This window comes from Phalangium opilio, unplaced genomic scaffold, assembly GCF_054372755.1.
Source record: "Phalangium opilio isolate 3A_F unplaced genomic scaffold, DU_Popi_V2 ptg000082l_1, whole genome shotgun sequence".
In the NCBI taxonomy this organism is placed as follows: Eukaryota; Metazoa; Arthropoda; class Arachnida; order Opiliones; family Phalangiidae; genus Phalangium; species Phalangium opilio.
The window spans coordinates 8,661,662-8,681,231 of NW_028324189.1; the positions used below are offsets into that span (position 1 = coordinate 8,661,662).

General features: G+C 35.7%; 4 protein-coding genes and 1 long non-coding RNA gene across 8 annotated transcripts in view; 3 read left to right on the forward strand and 2 right to left on the reverse strand.

The window, feature by feature from the left end:
- LOC149651433 (sodium-dependent neutral amino acid transporter B(0)AT3) overlaps positions 1–9,461 on the forward strand; it is a 40,268-nt gene extending 30,807 nt beyond the window's left edge. For all 3 annotated transcript variants that reach the window (XM_089848331.1, XM_089848333.1, XM_089848332.1), the window contains exons 6-13: positions 2,630–2,740; positions 2,849–3,050; positions 3,209–3,393; positions 4,475–4,676; positions 4,819–4,978; positions 5,048–5,210; positions 5,997–6,245; positions 6,381–9,461. In XM_089848331.1, coding sequence (XP_089704457.1) covers positions 2,630–2,740; positions 2,849–3,050; positions 3,209–3,393; positions 4,475–4,676; positions 4,819–4,978; positions 5,048–5,210; positions 5,997–6,245; positions 6,381–6,398 — 1,290 coding nt within the window. In that variant the 3' untranslated portion in view covers positions 6,399–9,461. The remainder of the gene's footprint in view (positions 1–2,629; positions 2,741–2,848; positions 3,051–3,208; positions 3,394–4,474; positions 4,677–4,818; positions 4,979–5,047; positions 5,211–5,996; positions 6,246–6,380) is intronic.
- Positions 1–19,570, reverse strand: part of LOC149651432 (uncharacterized) — a 260,536-nt gene that overhangs the window by 32,440 nt on the left and 208,526 nt on the right. For both annotated transcript variants that reach the window (XR_016371214.1, XR_016371213.1), the window contains 2 exons: positions 18,904–18,964; positions 2,660–2,765 (listed from right to left, as the gene is read on the reverse strand). This is a non-coding gene — a long non-coding RNA (uncharacterized LOC149651432). The remainder of the gene's footprint in view (positions 1–2,659; positions 2,766–18,903; positions 18,965–19,570) is intronic.
- LOC149651434 (transmembrane protein 208) lies at positions 12,515–13,750 on the reverse strand. Its single transcript, XM_089848367.1, has 6 exons — positions 13,578–13,750; positions 13,380–13,478; positions 13,256–13,315; positions 13,053–13,189; positions 12,879–12,963; positions 12,515–12,730 (listed from the first exon to the last, which is right to left on the reverse strand). The coding sequence occupies exons 1-6, from the start codon at positions 13,581–13,583 to the stop codon at positions 12,605–12,607; spliced, it is 513 nt and encodes a 170-aa protein (XP_089704493.1). The 5' UTR covers positions 13,584–13,750; the 3' UTR covers positions 12,515–12,604.
- Clp (Cleavage and polyadenylation specificity factor subunit 4) lies at positions 13,968–15,933 on the forward strand. Its single transcript, XM_089848354.1, has one exon. It carries the CDS (start codon positions 14,142–14,144, stop codon positions 15,018–15,020), a length of 879 nt encoding a protein of 292 aa, XP_089704480.1. The 5' UTR covers positions 13,968–14,141; the 3' UTR covers positions 15,021–15,933.
- LOC149651436 (cytochrome P450 1A1-like) lies at positions 17,035–18,975 on the forward strand (the record flags this gene model as incomplete). The annotated part of the gene is made up of 6 exons (XM_089847162.1): positions 17,035–17,304; positions 17,346–17,581; positions 17,659–17,993; positions 18,057–18,164; positions 18,220–18,351; positions 18,431–18,975. Coding segments are annotated over 6 exons (1,425 nt in total), but the record flags the coding sequence as incomplete, so codon positions are not given.

Below are 19,570 nucleotides of genomic sequence, written 5' to 3' on the forward strand. Positions count from 1 at the left end.
CGCGACTTTTCACGCGAAAACCCCTTTCGTACTCCCCCTCCCCCAATACCCTGGAAAACCTTCCTTTATATTTCATAATCAATTCCCAAATCGTTTCTCTCTCGAAACTTTTCCGCCGTCAACAAGAAAGACGTAACTCGTCCTATAAACCCTTTCTCGTATCAGATATTTCTTCCCATCTTTGGCGGGCATTGAACATTAAGAATAAAGAATCACGGTAAACCTTTTCAAACATGATGTTTTAGGGTTGACTCTACTAACTGATATGATTAAAATCAGGGATGGATTTAATTTTAGAAGTAGGAATGGAGAACGGTTAGTATTTACTTCAGTCAGACTCATAGACCACCCAGTATAGAGCCCCTCCCTCCAACACGTAACGAAAAGTTTAAATTATCTTATTGTCTCACTTAAACTACGTTTTGATGACGTTACTGATGGGGACGGCGAAAAATAGTGACGTAATTCCTTTTTAGCTCTGTCGCTATGACCCGCCTCTTCTTTCATACCCCCGTCCCGGGGAAGGGGGTCCGGGACTTTGACGCGCGCCCACATTACTCTGTTCTCCACTCCTACTTCTAAAATTAAATCTATCCCTGTTAAAACAGAAATACGCTAAACAAATATCTCGTTTTTTAAATCAAAACTAGTCTAAAATGATTTCGAATGAGCTAAATTTAAATTCTCAGTCTCTCTGTAATTTTCTTAAATAATTTGCATTACGGCGTCATCACAAACAGCGGTTTGTGCCTATTTTATTTACCAATTAAGAAATATTTCTATTTTTCAAATAATAAGCCTAACTTATTAGGCGAAATGAAACACAAGGTCTACAATCCCACGTCAAATACTGACGTATTATCCTATTCAGGAACCTTCAAACGACCATCTAATTCGATTTCAAAGAAACATTCTCAATGCCTTTCTTACAACCGAGAGATACCTCATAAAATAGAGCGAGCTAAGACATCATAAAAATGATTACGAGAGGCTTATAGGACACACTCCTTTCTCTCTCTCTCTAGGGACACGAATTTATTGATGCCCAAAGCGCAATGTGTGTTAAAAGAGCTCTTTTACAAGTAACCAGTCACTAAGAACCGAACCGAAAGACCCGAAACTCAACTTCCCACATTAATGAAAACGTTACGATGATTTTTATGTTCTGAGAAAATCCTATTTTATATTTATCAACCTAATCTAGTTATAAGGGTACATAAAAAGATATAATTTGCCATCTAACAGAACTCTACACGTTTTAGGCTAAACCAAGAAGCGATATCTAGTTAACTAGGGAGAAGGTATAAATTCGCGACATTTCTAGCTTTATCTCCAGTCCAAATGTAGGTCCGGAGTTAATCCCCGCCTCTAAATTACAACCAGCATCTCATTGGTTCTTGAAAACTCACGTCAGCGCGACGCGAATAACGAAAATTGCGTATTTTTCGACTGAGGAGAGGCGAAATATCCCGGTCTCCTTTTACGTCCCCCCTTGTATTTTAAAAGGGGGACTGGGGCTATGGCGCTCGAATACTTAGGCATCTTATACCTTCTCCCTAGTAAACTAGATATCGCTTCTTGGCTTAACAAATGCATTTCCAGCTTTCGTGTCATAAAGGAAAGTTTTCCACCAGGGGCAAAACACTCCGTGTTAATCCTACGGCCCCTGTAGAAATGTTTAACACGCTACACTTCGGTGTCCAGGGAAAAGCAGTCTTACAGGGAACGAAAATTTAATATATCTGACTTTCAATAATCAATAAATACTCTGTTTAAGTATTTTAAAGTTAATAAAGGGAAAGGCTGTTCAGAATGTTCTAAAAATATATATTACGAAAAAGTACAAGTACAAATACAAGATAAATTCCAGTACAAACTTTAGAAAGTGTCTGAGTCACTTTCCGTGGAAGAGAGCTAGCTAGCCTTTAAGCTCTCTATCATTATCTAACATCGGAAAAAAAAGCCATTTTACGTTCTTCCGTTAGGCCTTGGTCTGAATTTCTGAAAAATGAGTAGCGCACGACGCACGTAGTACTCGAGACAAAAGTCGTTATCTACGGTATACGGTCAACCCAAAACCCTACGCGCTGTATCATTTTTCGATATAGTAGAAATGGTACCGAAAATATCCCCTCCGTAGTTAGCCGACAAAAATAAATGCCTGGTCGTTAGCCTTAAGGTTGCGTACGATATATATGACCAGAAGTGAGATGAGATTAGAAGTGAAGGGCTCTAGCATTGGTAATAGATCCTGGCATTAGTGAACAAATTTGAGGAGTTTACGCCGCTTCAATCGCGCCTACGCTAGAGAGAAAAAAATTGGTAGATTTCCAAAAACATTTCTTACCCCCTTCCCCTCAACCTAAAGCGGCGAAACACAGACGCGGGTGCTTGAATCTAGTTCGGCCATCTACCACCGCGAGCGTCTCACGTTTTGGAGGGGAAATTCTGAAACAGCCACTAGAGGGCCAACCGTTGGTGTGTTATCAAGAATATTCACTTTCGCCGAGTGAACAATTTGGTTAGCTCAGTACTTCTAGTCTCATCTCACTTCTGATATGACCTTAATATATTTCGGGAGACCTTCGCAGTCCGCTGTTATTTATAATAAATAATTCTATATTTTTAGGTAGTTTATGTCACGGCAACGTTTCCATACCTTGTTTTGGTGATTTTCTTCTTTCGTGGCATAACTTTGGAGGGAATGTCCGCTGGAGTCATTCATCTTTTCACGCCAAATGTGAGTACACCGCGACATGACGCATCTGCAAAATACAGCGTGAATCAGTCATAATATCAGCGCAGGTCCCTTTTCACTTTGTACAATATTATTTCTAATTTATTTCAGTGGAGTAAACTTGGCGACCCCGTTGTCTGGTTAGAAGCGGGGACGCAAATATTTTTTTCATTGGGACTGGCATTCGGAGGACTCATAGCATTTTCATCTTACAACCCCGTACATAATAACTGTATGAGAGATGCCGTTGTTGTGTCGGTCGCCAACTGCGGGACCTCAATGTTCGCTGGACTAGTGGTTTTCTCAGTTTTAGGTAAGTTTTTGATTATAAATAATTTTAATGGGGACTCAGATGAAAACGCGATAGAGGGCCTGACAACACTGAATGAACTTTAAGCTGAGATAGGGGAGGGGTGAGGAATTTTCTGTAGGTTCAAAGGTGAGAAATACGCCGAATATTTCATCTTATAGGGTTCAAAGCTCATATGACGCACGAAAAATGTCTGAAAGACCGCGCGAGTCTGATACAACCTTTCTACAACTCTTCAATGTTCGCTGGAACAGCCACGGACGCAGAGATTATAAATTACCTAAACAACACGGGTCGTTTGCCTCCATCTTTCCCGGAATGCGATCTTCAAAAAGAACTGGAAGAGGTACGTCCTCAACCTCTTAAATAACTTTAAAACCAAAACAACGTACTATGCCTAAATAGCAAAGTTTCAATTCGCACTGACACTTACTAACTTTTATATTAAGAACCTATAGACACTATAGGACTATGAAACATCGCGGCGACACTAATAAAAGCTTTCTAAGCCTAGGGAAAAAGAGTCATTCAAAGTCAAATAGCCAAAGGCGATAGAGTTAGAGCGGTTAAAAATAAAAATCGATAGAGAATTTTTGCTAGTTTGGTTTATACGAATTGTCTACGTACCATATAACCTAAGAATGAAACAAGTTTTTTGATCACGAAGTCTCTCACTATAAAAGGAATGAAATTACAAACTCCGCGGTTTTTTTCAAGATGAGCAAGTCTCGCGTTTCGTGTCATAATGACTTAAAAGAGAATGTGAACTCAATATATATAAGCAGGGATAGATTTAACTTGATAAGTAGGAATGGAGAACAGAGAAATGTGGGTGCGCGTCAAAGTCCCGGACCCCCATCCTTCTCCAGGACGGGGGGGAGGTATGAAAGAAGAGGCGGGTCATAGCGACAGAGGTAAAAAGGAATGACGTATTTTTCGCCGTCCCCGTCAGCAACGTCGTCAAAACGTAGTTTAAGTGAGCCAATAAGATAATTTAAACTTTTCGTTACGCGTTGGAGGGAGGGGCTCTATACTGAAGTAAATACTAACCGTTCTCCATTCCTACTTCTAAAATTAAATCTATCCCTGATATAAGTAAAAGTCCTAACTGACTGTGTCATAATCAACACCAGTTCATAGAAGGCTGAAATTTTGCAGGGACGTCAAGTTTAAGTAGTAGGTACTAGGGGCCATCTTGAAAAATGGCGGAAAGAATAAATGTAAAATACCTGACAAGCAGCGCGGGGCTTCTAGCTAAGAAGTTTAATGTATTTCTAAAGAAAAATTGAAAAAGTTCAAGGTTCCAAATGGACTTTGACTTTCACTGTCTATTTAAAATTGGCCATTGAAAGGAAAAAAGTCCTCTTGAAGTTTGGGATGGCATGGCGCGCTTCTAAAGGTGTCTGGTTCTATCTTGTCTTTTTCAGAGTGCTTCAGGGACGGGTTTAGCTTTCATAGCTTTCACGGAAGCGATAAATCAATTTCCAGGCGCGCCATTTTGGAGTGTTTTATTCTTTCTTATGCTATTTACGCTGGGAATCGACTCCCAGTTCGGGACGCTCGAGGGGGTCGTCACTTCTCTAGTGGATCTCAAACTTTTTCCTAATTTGAGAAAAGAACTCCTTACGGGTATCTAAAATGGTTTTAGAGAATAAATCGGAAGTCGATAAATAAAATATTTGTGACTAAGATTTAATCTACTTCCGTTGTTAAGTAGTTGTATTTAAATTGGGTAATCGCTAATAGCAATATTGCTAATTTCAACCCATAGGTGCAATTTGTTTGGTTTGCTTCTTCCTTTCGTTAATTTTCGCGCACGGAGCGGGAAATTACATCTTTACTTTGTTCGACAATTTTGCCGGAAATTTTCCTTTGCTCATAGTAGCCTTATTTGAATGCATAGCGATTGCCTACGTTTACGGGCTCAAAAGGTACGTGTTCCTCGAGGTTTTTGTTGCTACGTTAATAGCGCTTCAATTAAGATCTTCAAATTTAATTAGGTTTAGCGACGACATCGAATTAATGACGGGAAAAAGACCCAATAATTATTGGTTGTTTTGCTGGCGGTACGTGGCTCCCATTACCATGTTGAGCATTTTGACCGCCAGTTTTGTCAAAATCGCCCAAGGAGGAATGGGTTACGAAGCTTGGGACAAAGATACGGTAAGAGGAAGTTTTTCCAACCCCTTTATAGCGCACAATATAATACCAGAAGTATATAATACTTCTATTCGAGAGAAGTGTACAAGCACAAAGAGGGTGGGGTAATTGTAACATAATTCTTCCCAACATCATTTTACCGAATCAAATACGCGATAAATAGTTCCCTCATCATTAATCTATTACCGCTGTTTAACTATTTCCCAAGGCGCATGCGCATGTGTGTTTTTGTCCCACGTCAAGACGAGGTAGGGTTGATTTGTTGAGGATTTAGTAAATACCAAACAGTTATAGAATTCACCCTAGCACGGTGCGATAGTTACCCATCTGAATTTTGATGAGAGGGAGAGCAAACAAAAGGGTGCATGAGCCTGGGAAGAATCACGTTACATAACTAAAATCAGGGATAGATTTAATTTTAGAAGTAGGAATGGAGAACAGAGTAACGTGGGCGCGCGTTAAAGTCCCGGACCCCCTTCCACGGGACGGAGGGGTATGAAAGTAGAGGCGGGTCATAGAGACAGAGTTAAAAAGGAATTACGTATTAGCAACGTCATCAAAACGTAGTTTAAGTGAGCCAATAAGATAATTTAAAATTTGGAGGGAGGGCTCTTTACTGGGCTGAGTCGGACTGAAGTAAATACTAACCGTTCGTTCTCCATTCCTACTTCTAAAATTAAATCTGTCCCTGCTAAAAATATTAAGAGGATACAGAGTGTCATCCTTCTTCTAGTATCCCGTTCTGATAATACTAACTAAAGATATTTAAAAATTCCCCAAAAACCATAGGCCAATCCAACGGGAAAGGAGTGGCCAGCCTGGTGCAACATTCTAATCGCAGTCCTAATTCTAATGGCGGTATTATGGATCCCAGCCGTGGCAATCTTGCGTCTTTGCGGTATTCGGGTTCTACCCGACGAAGAACCATCGTGGTTTCCGGCTGACGAACTTAGAGAGTACCAAGGAGTGGCAACTCACAAGATAACCAATCTAGAAAAGTGCCTGTTCTGCATGAGGGAAGAGGAGCCATTAGATGACGTATGAATTAAATAAACCAATTAAAATTCACGAAAGAACTCCCCTCAATATACCCTTAACCCCTATATAAAAAGAAAAGAAATTAGGTTTTGTAGATTGTAGATTATAACCAAAAGCAAAACGATACTTCTTTAGAATTCCGAAGTAAAGTGAAATTTGGATTGAAGAACTTCTACATTACGTTACATCGGACAAGTTTAATTTACTTCAAGACTTAATGGACTTTTGGGGAAACCCCCCATCTATTTTGTATAATAATTTTTAGTGATTAATAAGTTTAATTACGGGGTTTTAAAGATTAAATTTAAGTGTAAAATTATTAATTAAAATTATATAAAGAACTTGTTCGGTTACTCTACAGTCATGAAAAAAAAAACAATAAATAAGTTAAATAAAAATTGTCTAAAAGGATTTTTTAAAAATAAAAGAAAAAAGAAAATAATGTAATAAACCTTTTATGACGGAGCACCTTATATAGAACAACACAAAAAATTTGGGAATTAAAAACAAAACTAGATTTAATTATTAAATCACGAAAATATGACGTGGAAGTTATGTTTTTTATAGATTTTAGGGACATAATTAAATATATAAATATAGTAATATACCCGTGGAAGGATTAAGGAGTCGCGAGGTTAACCATTGTTATAATGTCAATTGTTATAGTTAACAGACTTGCACGAGTAATAGTGACGTTATTAAAGGGGCGGGGTTTAATGGAAGATAATTTTTTCGTCTCTCCTTGGAATTTCTATGGATTTTCAAAGAAAAAAGTGTTATTTTGTGGCTTTTTTCACGAGTTTTACTTAAAAATTAATCTTTAGTTTAAATTCTAAGAGTTTTACTTAAAGCTATTATCCCCATATTTAAATGAAATTAAGTTATCATTAAACCTATTTGTTTTGAAGTAATAAGAAAAGTTGATCACATTTTCTAAAGAGATTAAGTCCCGCCCCAAATAGTCGTGAAAAGTTAAAACTAATTATAGTTTTTAAATTAATAACATTCCACCCGTTAACTACCGTCTAAAAATTAGTTAAAACGGACGTTCTAACTAACATTTAAATCTACGTCAGAAGCAAAACAAAACAACAACAACCAATTATCGAAAAACAAAACAAAAATAAAGAAAAAAAGAAAAAAATAAAATAAACATTTGTGTGCCTAGATAAATAAAAGTGCTATAGAATAGATGGATAAACAAACAAAACATACAAAATGTTTCGTATAGTTTGTAGAATGAATGGATCTCGTGGACAATTCTATCATTTTAAATTTAAAAGAAAAAAAAAATAAATTTGAAATTAAGTGTTAAATTTTTTTCAAATACCAGTTTATGTAAATCAGCTCAATGTGAAACTTTTCGAATCCCCGACGTTGTCAAATCATAATTAAAAAATCATTAATTAATTAAAAATAAATTTAATTTGTTTCATATTGAGCCGCTGATAAAGGCACAAAATTAGGTATTTGAAAATCCCACCCATCTTTTGGTAAACAACAACAACAAATTTTAAATTATGTCATGTTTTAAACATCAATATTAAAAAGAAAAAAGAAAATAAGCAAAAAAAAAATATATTTAAGAAGAAAACTGTGATACTATTTATGTTAAATCTACGTGTTTTTAAAAGTATTTATGATAATTATAGTTTTTAAATTGATGTGGTTCTTTTGGGTCGACGTTATGGGGTTATGTTTTAAATTGATTCACGGTTAATTACTTACTTAATTAATTAATAAAAATTAAATTTTTAAATAAATGCACCATATTAAAAAATGAAAATATATAAATGTTAGTGTGTGTAAAATTTAGACGCGTTCAGCGAGTAAAAGGGGGAGGAACTTCTTCAAGTTTTTTTTATTAAAAATCTTATTAATTAATTTGATTAACTTTTAAAATCTATCTTCCAAAAACTGGCTTAAGAAAAATCTGTCAATTAATGAATTTATTTTTAACGGCACCTTTGATTTTATAAACATTTTCCGCAAACCAAGATCTAATTTGTTTGAATCCCTGTTTAAAATTCAGAAGTCTATAAATTAATGTAAACCCGATTTCCCCGTTATGTTCACAGAAATATTTGAAACAAGAACTATTTTTTCTTTAACCTCACAATTTCCCCCGAATTTTACTATATCAGAAGTAAGATGAGACTAGAAGTACTGAGCTAACCAAATTCTTCACTTGGCGAAAGTGAATATTCTTGATAACACACCAACGGTTGGCCATCTGGTAGCGGTTTCGGAATTTTCCCACCAAAACGTGAGACGCTCGCGGCGGTAGACAGCCGAACTAGATTCAAGTACCCGCGTCCGTGTTCCGCGGCTTTAGGTTGAGGGGAAGGGGGTAGGAAATTTTTTTGGAACTCTGCCAATTTTTTTCTCTCTAGAGTAGGCGCGATGGAAGCGGCATAAAATCCACAAATTTGTTCACTAGTGCCAGGATTTACTACCAATGCTAGAGCTCTTTACTTCTAGTCTCATCTTACTTCTGCTATATTTATAGTTAAAAATAAACTTCCCTGAACTCTTATCAAGGTTTTTGGGTTTTTATGAACCTTGGGTGTAAAAATATACCTGGTATAAAATTCAAATATGTTTTAACTTCAAATTTACGGAGTTTATAAAATAGACTGGCCTAATTTATTAAGAATACTAATATAATTCAGTAAATTATGTATTTAGAAATAAATTGTTATTACAAACTTTTTAAGCATAATATTGTTTGTTTCTAAATTTGAGGTTTAATCTGAGGCTAGCCAGAGTGTTGCCAAAACTGACTTAAATAGTATTAAATTAATTAATTAATAAAGTCAGTTTAAAATATATCACTTGTATATAAAGAACTGTGTATAGGTGTTTGTAAAAAAAAAAGAAAATGAAAAACTAAACCAAACGAAACTTTCCCATGCAGATGGAATGAATTGGTATAAATTTAAAACTAATATCTAAGTGTGGTTGGTTGATAGTGGTGAATTATAATCACTGCCTGTAATTAATTTTTAGATGTTTTCTAGATAATTAATGGGTCATTAAAATTAATTAACAACCTTGATGGGGTAACGGTAGGTAGTTGTTATAATATAGATATAACAATTAATGAAAATCTAGGAGAGCACGATAAATATATTTTGTTGGGAAAAGATATGTCTACGCTATGTACAGGTGTAAATTGTAATCTTTACTTAGAATAAAATTATGGAAAATGTCAAATCTCCGCTTTCTTAAGGCTCTTTCAGACGATCCAACTTTTTGACTCAGCTTGATGGGTCAACTCGAGTTGAATCAACTAGTTGGATCGTGTGAATAGACGCTGGATAAGTTGAGACACCAAAAAAGTTGGCTAGGAAAAATTGGATCAGTGATCGTACGAAATTGTATAGAATATGTTCTAGTAAAAACTTATCCATATCAAATAATTAAGGCGAACAAATACAAAATGAGCTTTTAGCATTTTAATTTTTCAGGGTGGAACAGAACACTTATTTAGTACAGGCAAAGGCAGGGCGATGCGCGTAATATAATAATAATAATATTAAATTTCGTTTCGTCTGACGTTTATGAATTCCACCATTACGATAAAAATTTATTATTTTTATTAAAAAAAAATACTGTTATTTGCAAAATTCCCGTTAAACTTGTCTCTAACGCGAAGGCCTAAATCATAAACTTCTTATAGGGTTTTATGGTCAACTTACATTATTTCCAAATATATACTCCACGAGGATTCCACGGTATTCGGAAGGGGAACGCGCGCGGCGGCACCTTTGAGCTTTGAAGTCTGGGCGCAGGCGCGGTGGGGTTTCCCAGCTGCGAGGCTTGCTTAACTTCAAGGATGCCGATTTAGCAGTGTAGATACTACATACCAACGGGTTGGGAACCACCTTCAGGAGGGCTTTCCCCAAGAATGTAGCATTCCCCAGACAGACGCAATTGGAGAATGCGGAAAAAGGACACCGGAAACAGACACAAAAGAAGCCGACTATTTTGGGAATGCGGAAAGATTACCACTTTCTTTTTAGCTCCATCCACAATTATATCGTCATGACTGACTTATAATTTAACGCCCAGACCGAACCTCTTTACTTAGGAAGTTGAAATTTCGCAGGGACGTTATTTTTAACTAGTAGATGATCATTAAGAAATATTTTTGTAATCCGCCGCCATCTTGAAAAATGGAGGACATCCCTACCCTAGTTGCTATTTACGTTAATCGCGTACTACTTATTAACTTATTAAGTATATGATTGTAACTAACCTTTAGCCCAATAGACGCGCGACAATTCTGACCAGAGATTTTAGAAACGCCGCATTTATACCCGTTTTTGTTGTAAAATGTCTAATAATAACAATCGTTACGCGATTTAAACCAAATTTCCCATATCGATTAAACCAGGAGTTCATAATAACCCGAAGTACGAAACTGGTTAAAAAGCCCGTAACAACAAAGTTTCGCCATAAAGCTCAGCGGATTCATACACCGCTTAACTCCCAAAGAAATAGTTACCTCATTTTTTAGCGCCCACTTCCGGTTTAGCACTATTTTTATCTTGCGATTTTGGGAGCGAAAATGGCTCACGTCTGCTTCTGTCGGAACGGTGTAAATTAAGCCTTGGCTAAGAAGTTGGCTTTTAGAAGTTTTAGTCGGGGTTTCTAGTTTTCTACAAAACATTTAAACGATCGTCAATGATGTTTCGTTGTGATATGTGTGAGTGAGAATTCCGTGGTTAAATTAAAACGGTTAGGACAAATTTATTCCCAGTATCATTAATATAAGAATTGCAACGTGTTTCTACGTCCACCATATCGCCATTTTTCTTTTCGACGGAGATCCCAGCCAACGGAAGTTTTGTAGCGAAAACCAAGGAGCATAGATAACACTACGATATACTGTAAGGTTGTATGTCCATAAACAGGCTAATCCTTTCTATGCGCAACGACAAAATCTTGTTGTTCGCGATTTTTACCATTAGCTCTATGGCCAGTTTCATACTTCCCCCCCGAAGGGGGGTTATTATGAACTCCTGATTAAACTTAATTTCAAACTGCAATACGTATAATAATTTCTAATTTCTGGCCCCCCTTTGTGGGTTTGAAAAAGTGTCACCAAGGATTGTGTATAAATGCAGTTTTTTAAGGACTGCGAAGCAAAACTCGTTTTTGTCTAATATCTGGTCCTTTTTGAGGAGAAGCGTTTTTTTTAGGAAATAAATTACTTCTGGAATTGTCAAACCTAGGAGGATGGAACTCGTCAAACACAATCATAACTTACAGTTGGAATGGTCGGGAAATACAATGCACTGTATAAAAGCACACTATGCTAAATATACGTTTAAACCGCGTGAAACTAGCTGATAATTATAAAAAACCTCCAGGTATTTCATCGTGATCATTTTAACCTTGGGTTTAGCGAGACAAAAAGTAGGCCCAAAATGTCACGTGACCTTAATTTGAGAATATATAATGGTGAATTTGCGCGCGAGATTTGAATTGAAAATTTTAATAAAATGTAGCGCGTGAGCCAGCACGCGCTTTAAAAATATTTTTTATAAAACCTATACAAAAAGTTCAACTTAACTTTGCACTACGAGAAATGAGATACTATACCTTTTCAGCCTTTGCTAGTGCTGTAAAGTTAGGTTGTTAAAAAGTGTACCCCCTTGGTCGCGAAACCTTGGGTCTAACTCGCAAAAAATTATCCACCTCGTAATGTTAAGCTCCATAGAGATTAGCATAAATAGAAACCCTAGTCCTGGTTTAACTGATGGGTTACTTAAAAATCGCGTAAATTTCAAAATTATAGGATTTAATAGGATTTTTGGCGGTTTTAGCCAAAATTATAGGATTTTTGGCGGTTTTAGCCAAAATTATAGGATTTAATAGGATTTTTGGCGGTTTTAGCCAAAATTATAGTATTTAATAGGATTTTTGGCGGTTTTAACCAAAATTATAGGATTTAATAGGATTTTTGGCAGTTTTAGCCAAAATTATAGGATTTAATAGGATTTTTGGCGGTTTTAGCCAAAATTATAGGATTTTCTAGGACAGTTTTAAAAATATAGGATTTTATAGGAATTATAGGACCTCTGGGGGCCCTGCCATTATGACATCACATTGTGGCTACATTTATATGGTTCTTTTTTCACTATTACGATGTCATCATAAAGTAGAAATGTGGTATGTATGCTTATTTTATTACCCTCCATTTTCAAATATTAAAAACTGACCCAAAGTAAGGTAAATTTACAAAATGACAAACACAAGTGTTATAAATAACTTTCCCATTTAATCTTAATTAGTACACTTTATCAAAAGGTATGTACACTGTACAAAAAAGGATTTGTAAAAGGAAGATATCAATGCCTTTTGGCCATTTTTCTCTCCATTTTCTTTTGTTTTTTCTCATCAACTTCTGGGGCAGGTTGAAAAAACCAAGGGGATAGAACGCTTGTCCAGAGCATGTAAAAAGCTCGAACAGGAGCCTATTTCATTACACAATACACGGAAGAAAGAATGTGCTTAAGTTTATGTGGGATTTAAGAGAAATAATTTAAATAAACTTCCTTGAAATATTTCCTAGCTTATGAACCCTGAATTTCTTAACAAGGAAAAGAAAATAAATGAACAAACCACTAGCCATAGCAGCCAGAAATAATTGCTGAGAAGTGATAATAATTGTACAGCAGCGGTGAGAATCACCAAGTCTTTAAGATGTCTGAAAGACAATTTTTTTTTTTCATAATATCATGACCCATGAGTTCATGAAATGGATGGTTCCCAAATGAATTAAGAAACAAAATTTACTCTGAAATTCCAGCTTCCATATTCAAATCAATTCCCCCGTCTAATAAAGCTCCACTCTCACTAAAGGTAGCTTTAGCCATATAAGACATAAATTGCAAAACTCCAGCGTAAATAGCTACAGTTAAGGCTATTAGACACTACAGTATTGTAAAAGACATATCAGTCATTCGTATATGGTGTTAAATAACTTTGATTAAGTATACCAAGTAAAAAAATGTTAGGGATTCCATGAAAAATATTGCCATTATAATAAGGTACACAGCCTATTTTTGTTAAACTGTTGTTAGAATGTGTTAATTATTAGGCTTAAACAAACAAGCTAATTACCTCAGTTCCTATTGACATTAATCCGTAAAATTTAATTGTTTCCTTATTTTCTTCGTATATTTGTTTTTGGCCTTTAGTGGCTTGTTTTCCTTTAGGTGGCTTTAATTATTATTTTAAAAGAAAATATGGAAATTTTACGCTAAGCCTTGGCATAATTTTTCAGATTATGGTCATCTTGGTTTGTATTAAAATACTCACAGCCATTATTTATATTAATTTGGAAGGTAATTTGTGTTGTTGCAGGATAAAAGTGGATTAATTAATCTAATTTTAATTTAATGTAATTCTAATTACGATGTGTTAAAATCTTTGAACGCGATACGTACACGCTGGAAGTTGCAAAAGTGCAAACCATGAGTACAGAAATAGCAGAAAGCTCAAAGCTGGCAGAAAGGGAAATAAGCCAAAATAAAACTAGACACGTATTCCAATTTTGAACAATATTAAACTCAGAAATATAAATGTGTCATTAAAATATTATAAAATTCTATCTGTTTTATAAGAAACAAGGTTTATTTTCATAAATTATAATTTTATTGTGCTTTCAGATTTCTGTTCAAAAATTGAAGCGCTTATTTCCCGGTCGAAAGTTGCTAAGCCTAAAAGAGTCGAGGCTAAAATGGCGGCGCGTGTGTTGGCGGTGTTTGCGAGTAATATGTATAAACGGCTTGAAATTAAGAAAAATTAATGAAAATTGTACAGATTGGTAATTAATATCGTATAGAAAAGTTTGAATAAACGAAATACGTTTGTTTTCTAAACATGGAAGACCTTCTTTCGGGCGTCGGAAACATGAAGTTTGACATAGAAGTAGCATTAGAACAACAATTAGGCGCTTTACCCTTGCCTTTTCCCGGTATGGACAAATCTGGGGCAGCAGTTTGCGGTTTTTTTACTAAAGGAGCTTGCAGTAAGGGGGCAGCTTGCCCCTTTCGACACGTTAAAGGGGATAGGACTGTCGTTTGTAAGCATTGGCTTAGGGGTTTATGTAAAAAGGGAGATCAATGCGAATTTCTTCACGAATATGACATGACTAAAATGCCAGAATGTTATTTTTACTCGAGATTTCACGCTTGCAGTAATAAAGAATGTCCCTTCCTACACATCGATCCCGAAGCCAAAATTAGAGATTGCCCGTGGTATGACAGGGGTTTTTGTCGACACGGGCCTAATTGCCGTCATAGGCACACGCGCCGAGTGCTCTGTATCAATTATCTATGTGGTTTTTGCCCTGATGGGCCAAACTGCAAGTTTATGCATCCCAAATTTGATCTTCCCGTCTTGGACCCGACTACTTTAACCAAAAAATCCAATATAGTTTGCCATTATTGCGGGGAATCGGGACATAAAGCCGTAGCTTGTCACAAGATGCCTGCTGAACTCAGAGAAGAACAACAAATTAATAGAATGCATAATCTACAAAACGTTCAAGCTCAAGTGAACGTTGTTCAAAATCATCACCATCCTCATCATGAAAACGCGGCTGGCCCCAAAATATTCAGACCCCTTGATCAAGTTACGTGTTTCAAATGCGGAGAGAAGGGACACTACGCTAATAAATGTCCTAAAGGACACTTAGCTTTCTTATCCTCAGCATTACAAACTAATCCGCCCCCTCATGCCCAACCCGCAAACATATAACACCTACTCCACTTATCAATTTTTTTCGAAAAAAAAAATTTGGGCAAATTAAAAAAAAATTAAAAATTTATATAAAAATTTGCTCGAAAATTCTGAACTTTTTTTTTTAAACTTATTACATAGGTCCTTTCCCCCAATTCCCCTAGGAGAGAAGATCCTATAAAATCTATAGGAAAAAAAAAATAGTTAAATTTAATTGAGATTTTAAAAAAACAGAGAAAAGAAAAGGCCTTCTATAGGTACAAAATATAAAAATAAAATCTTTGATTTGAAACCTTCATTAATTAAAGAAAGAAAAAAAAACACTATAAAATTATCATTATCGCTTCATGGACAGTCCCTTATCCCTTGACCTATCACTGATCATCTTATATTTAGATACTGTAAAAAAAATTTTCCTCGTAAAATCTTTGTCTTTGTTAGTTTATCAAGAAATGGATTTTAAGATTTCACCAGGTTAATTAATTATTTTTGTATAATTTTGAATTAGGGACTTCTAAAAAAAAAACAAGGAAAAAAACACCAAGTATTGATAAATTCATTTTTAGAAATCTAAATAAAAAAAAAGAAAAAGAGTGTAATTTGAAAGAAAAACAAATTATGAATCAATTATGTAAAAATATATAAACTACTGTAATTTTTTTTTTCTGTTTTGTTTGAATTTTGTATTATTGGTTCTTAAGAAGAAAAAAAAAAGTTAATTTTTTCCCTCCCCAAATTTTTGGCGTCCATTGTTTAAATTTTGTTGTTTATCTTTTTATGAAGTTTTCTCAATAAAGTAAATAAAGTTTGAACATAAACAACAACAAGGGGGCACAAGGAAGGTGGGGGCCGAAAGAGAAGAGGATTCCTTACTAATTTCTCAGGTAAAGTGTTTGAAAAGTTCAATAAAGCTTCATTTTTAAGCTTTTTATATATCGTTTTTTTTTTCAATTTATTTAATACACCACTCTGGGTTTGATTTGTCAAACACATACGTCAGGCTAATTGTAGTATAATCTTCGTTTAGGGATGGGCGGGTATAATTTTCTTCCATAACAAGTTGGGTAAGATCATACTATCGCTTCACGTTAATAGTAATTTCCTAACCGCTACTTCAATGTTCTGTCTGTACAATCGGAGAAAATCCAAAGGGACACTGAACTGTTATAATTTTCATAGGGGGGGGGGGATGAAATGGGCGGACAATAATTAATAATAAAAATTGCCATAGGGAACTAGCCAATTAGCGACCACCAGAATAAAAGCGGACGCTGTCAGCTGAATGGCCATTTCACTCTCCCTTTAAAGCGCTTCTTTGGTTGGCTGAAAGTATGGCCAATGAGTGGACTCACTAGTCGAATTTGCGGGAAGATGTAAAAATAGTTGAAAGGTTTTCAAGGTTATTTTTAAGACTTATTTGCCCAAAAACGATTTCAATTACACGTTTTGATAACAGAACTCTTATGAAATTGAAGGTACAACCAAAAATATCACACTTAGACAAATAACAAATCATTATCTTTTGGCGTAAGACCAAATAAGATACGATCATAATGGACCATTTCAATTATAATCAACCCCACGTACCTCCCACACATTTCATAGCGCAAGGCAAGGCGCTGTTCAATATTTGTTTTAATAATTCCCCCAAGGCCACAAGCAACTAAGCTTCTAGCTTTACAACGAAAAGGTTTATTTATTACATTTCTTATATAAGCAAGAGTCATAGCATTCTGTTTATATAAGACTATAATAAAAAAAAATATATATATATATATACACTTCAACATTCAAGGATAACCACTACGTTAGTCGCGTAACGGCACAACTTAGTACGTCGAGAGAGAGAAAGGGTTAAAATGCTTCAGTTAATTTATAACTTAATTTTTAACAACTTAGGGACAGTTTTAATAGGACTAACAACTTATTTAATAATAAGTTGGATTCTTGAATATAAACGTTTGCCACCCGGGCCATTTCCATTGCCAATTTTAGGCAACCTTTTAAGTAAGTTTGATTTTAAAATACTTGAATTGTTGCGGAGCTAACTCCATTTTTTACAGCATTCATAAGAGCGGAAAGTAGTTCCAGCGCCTTCAAAGCAATCAGAGAAAAATACGGAGATGTTTTCACTGTTAGATTTGGCAGTTTACCATTCGTAATTGTTACCGATTATGAATTGTCCAAGGAAGCCTTGTTATCAAAGAAAATCGATTTTGCGGGAAGACCCAGGCTCATTATTAGTAAGTTAAAGCGTAAAACTATAACACTTCCCACAAGTATGGGTCTGCCGTTTAAGGTTTTTATCTTCTACTACTATTTCTAGCCGATATGGTTATGGAGTACGGCGGACCGGACATTGCTTTTGTGGACTACAGCGAGGGATGGGACACCCTAAAAAAGTTGGGACACACTGCCATACGGAAATACGTCGCAAACGACAGAATGCCCGAGAGAGTCGTACAAACGACAGACGAGATTGTAAATATGATGCTTAAAGAAGGGAAATCATACGATCCAGTGGATCATCTGTATTTACTTATACTAAGTCTATCAGCCATGTCGGCATTCGGACAAAAGTCAGTCTCAAAAAAATAATTGGGAATATTGCATGATTTCCTGAAGGGTGATATAACTTAGGATATTTCTTCTCAAGGTATACCATGGATAGCGAAGACTTCGTTAAATTACGAGCAATAAATAAGGAAAATAAAAAGATCGCTTCAAATGGATTTCCGGTGGATTTCATTCCGTTACTTCGGCCATTTTATCTAAGAACCGAATTCAGTTTGAGAAAATGCATGAAAGAGTTATTTGCAATAATACGCAAGGGATTTCAAAACAGATTAGACACTTATCAATCCGGGACAATTAGGGACTTTTCGGACGCCTTGTTGGCTTCCAGAGAGGAAGCGGTCAAGGAGGACTCGAGTCTTTTAAAATATATGACTGATAATGGACTAATGATGGTAGTAAATGACCTTTTCAGTGGTAAGTAAGGTATTCATTATGTTTTCAATAGAAGCCTTAACTATTTTAAATGATCAATTGCAGCCGGTGTTGACACAACATGTGGAACACTCGAATGGGCTATAAGGTACATGGTAAAAAACCCGGAAATGCAGGAGAAAATGTACCAGGAAATTCAAGATAAGATAGGAAGTAGGTTTGAAAATACCAAAAAGAGATAGGGGATATAATTCGTTCATAATGACAGGTGAACGCATGGCACTTCAAGAAGACAGACTTCAACTACACTATATTTGGGCATTTTTAACGGAATTATTTCGACTAAGACCAGCGGCCCCTTTTGGTTTACCCCATAGGACAATGGCTGACACTGAACTAGGTAGGCACTTTGGAAATATTGGTTTACAGGAGTAGTGACGTCATAGCTTGGTTATAAACGATGTAATTCTATCTAACAGGAGGGCACAAGATCCCCAAGAACACGGCTGTCATGTTTGACATTGGCGTCATAAACAGGAACCCCAAATACTGGTCAAACCCGGATGACTTTAAACCGGAAAGATTCTTAGACGCGGATGGTAACTTTACCAAAGAAAGGCTACTCGGTTATATTCCTTTTGGATTGGGGAGACGAAATTGCGTCGGGGAAAAATTGGCCAAAGCTAACCTATTCCTAATCATCGTCAGACTTTTACAAAGATGCAAGTTTGAAAGTGACGGGGAAGTCGATATGAGACCCTTGGATAAAGTGATCACTTCCGAAGTTAGACCTTGCAAGATATTCGTTAAACCTAGAGTCTAATTGGATAACTCTACTTTCATCCTCGATTATTTAAATTGATTTATGATATAATGCAATAATTTCACACTGTTACTTGAGATATTTTTCATCTAATCAAATTATAAAATTTAATTAAAATAATCTACTCACATCTTATCTCCAGACTTAACGGCACGATGTTGTCTTTCTTTAGTCTCGTAAATTTGAATTTCTGAAAATAAAAAAAAATTAATCAATTATTTTATCTCAATAGATTTAATTTTAGAAGTAGGAATGGAGAACAGAGTAATGTGGGCGCGCGTCAAAAGTCTCGGACCCCCTTCCCCGGGACGGAGGGGTATGAAAGAAGAGGTGGGTCATAGCGACAGAGGTAAAAAGGAATCACGTATTTTTCGCCGTCCCCATCAGCAACGTCATCAAAACGTAGTTTAAGTCAGCCAATAAGATAATTTAAACTTTTCGTTACGTGTGGGAGGGAGGGGCCCTATATTTGGCTATGAGTCGGACTGAAGTAAACACTAACCGTTCTCCATTCCTACTTCTAAAATTAAATCTATCCCTGATCTTAAAATATCAGCAACATAGAAGATCGGTTATATAAAACAACGGAAATGCTTTCATGAGTTTTATTAAATTATAGAGTCTATTTCATCATTTTCAAACGAAGAGAATCAACATGTTTGAACCCTACATCGCTACACGCTTTCTTTAATGTTCTGAAGCTTGTTTCAAAGAATTATACTGCAGATCACTTAGCTACAATTTTAGATGCAGACAAAAATGTTAATCTTATTTCAATAATCATTATGTTTTGGCG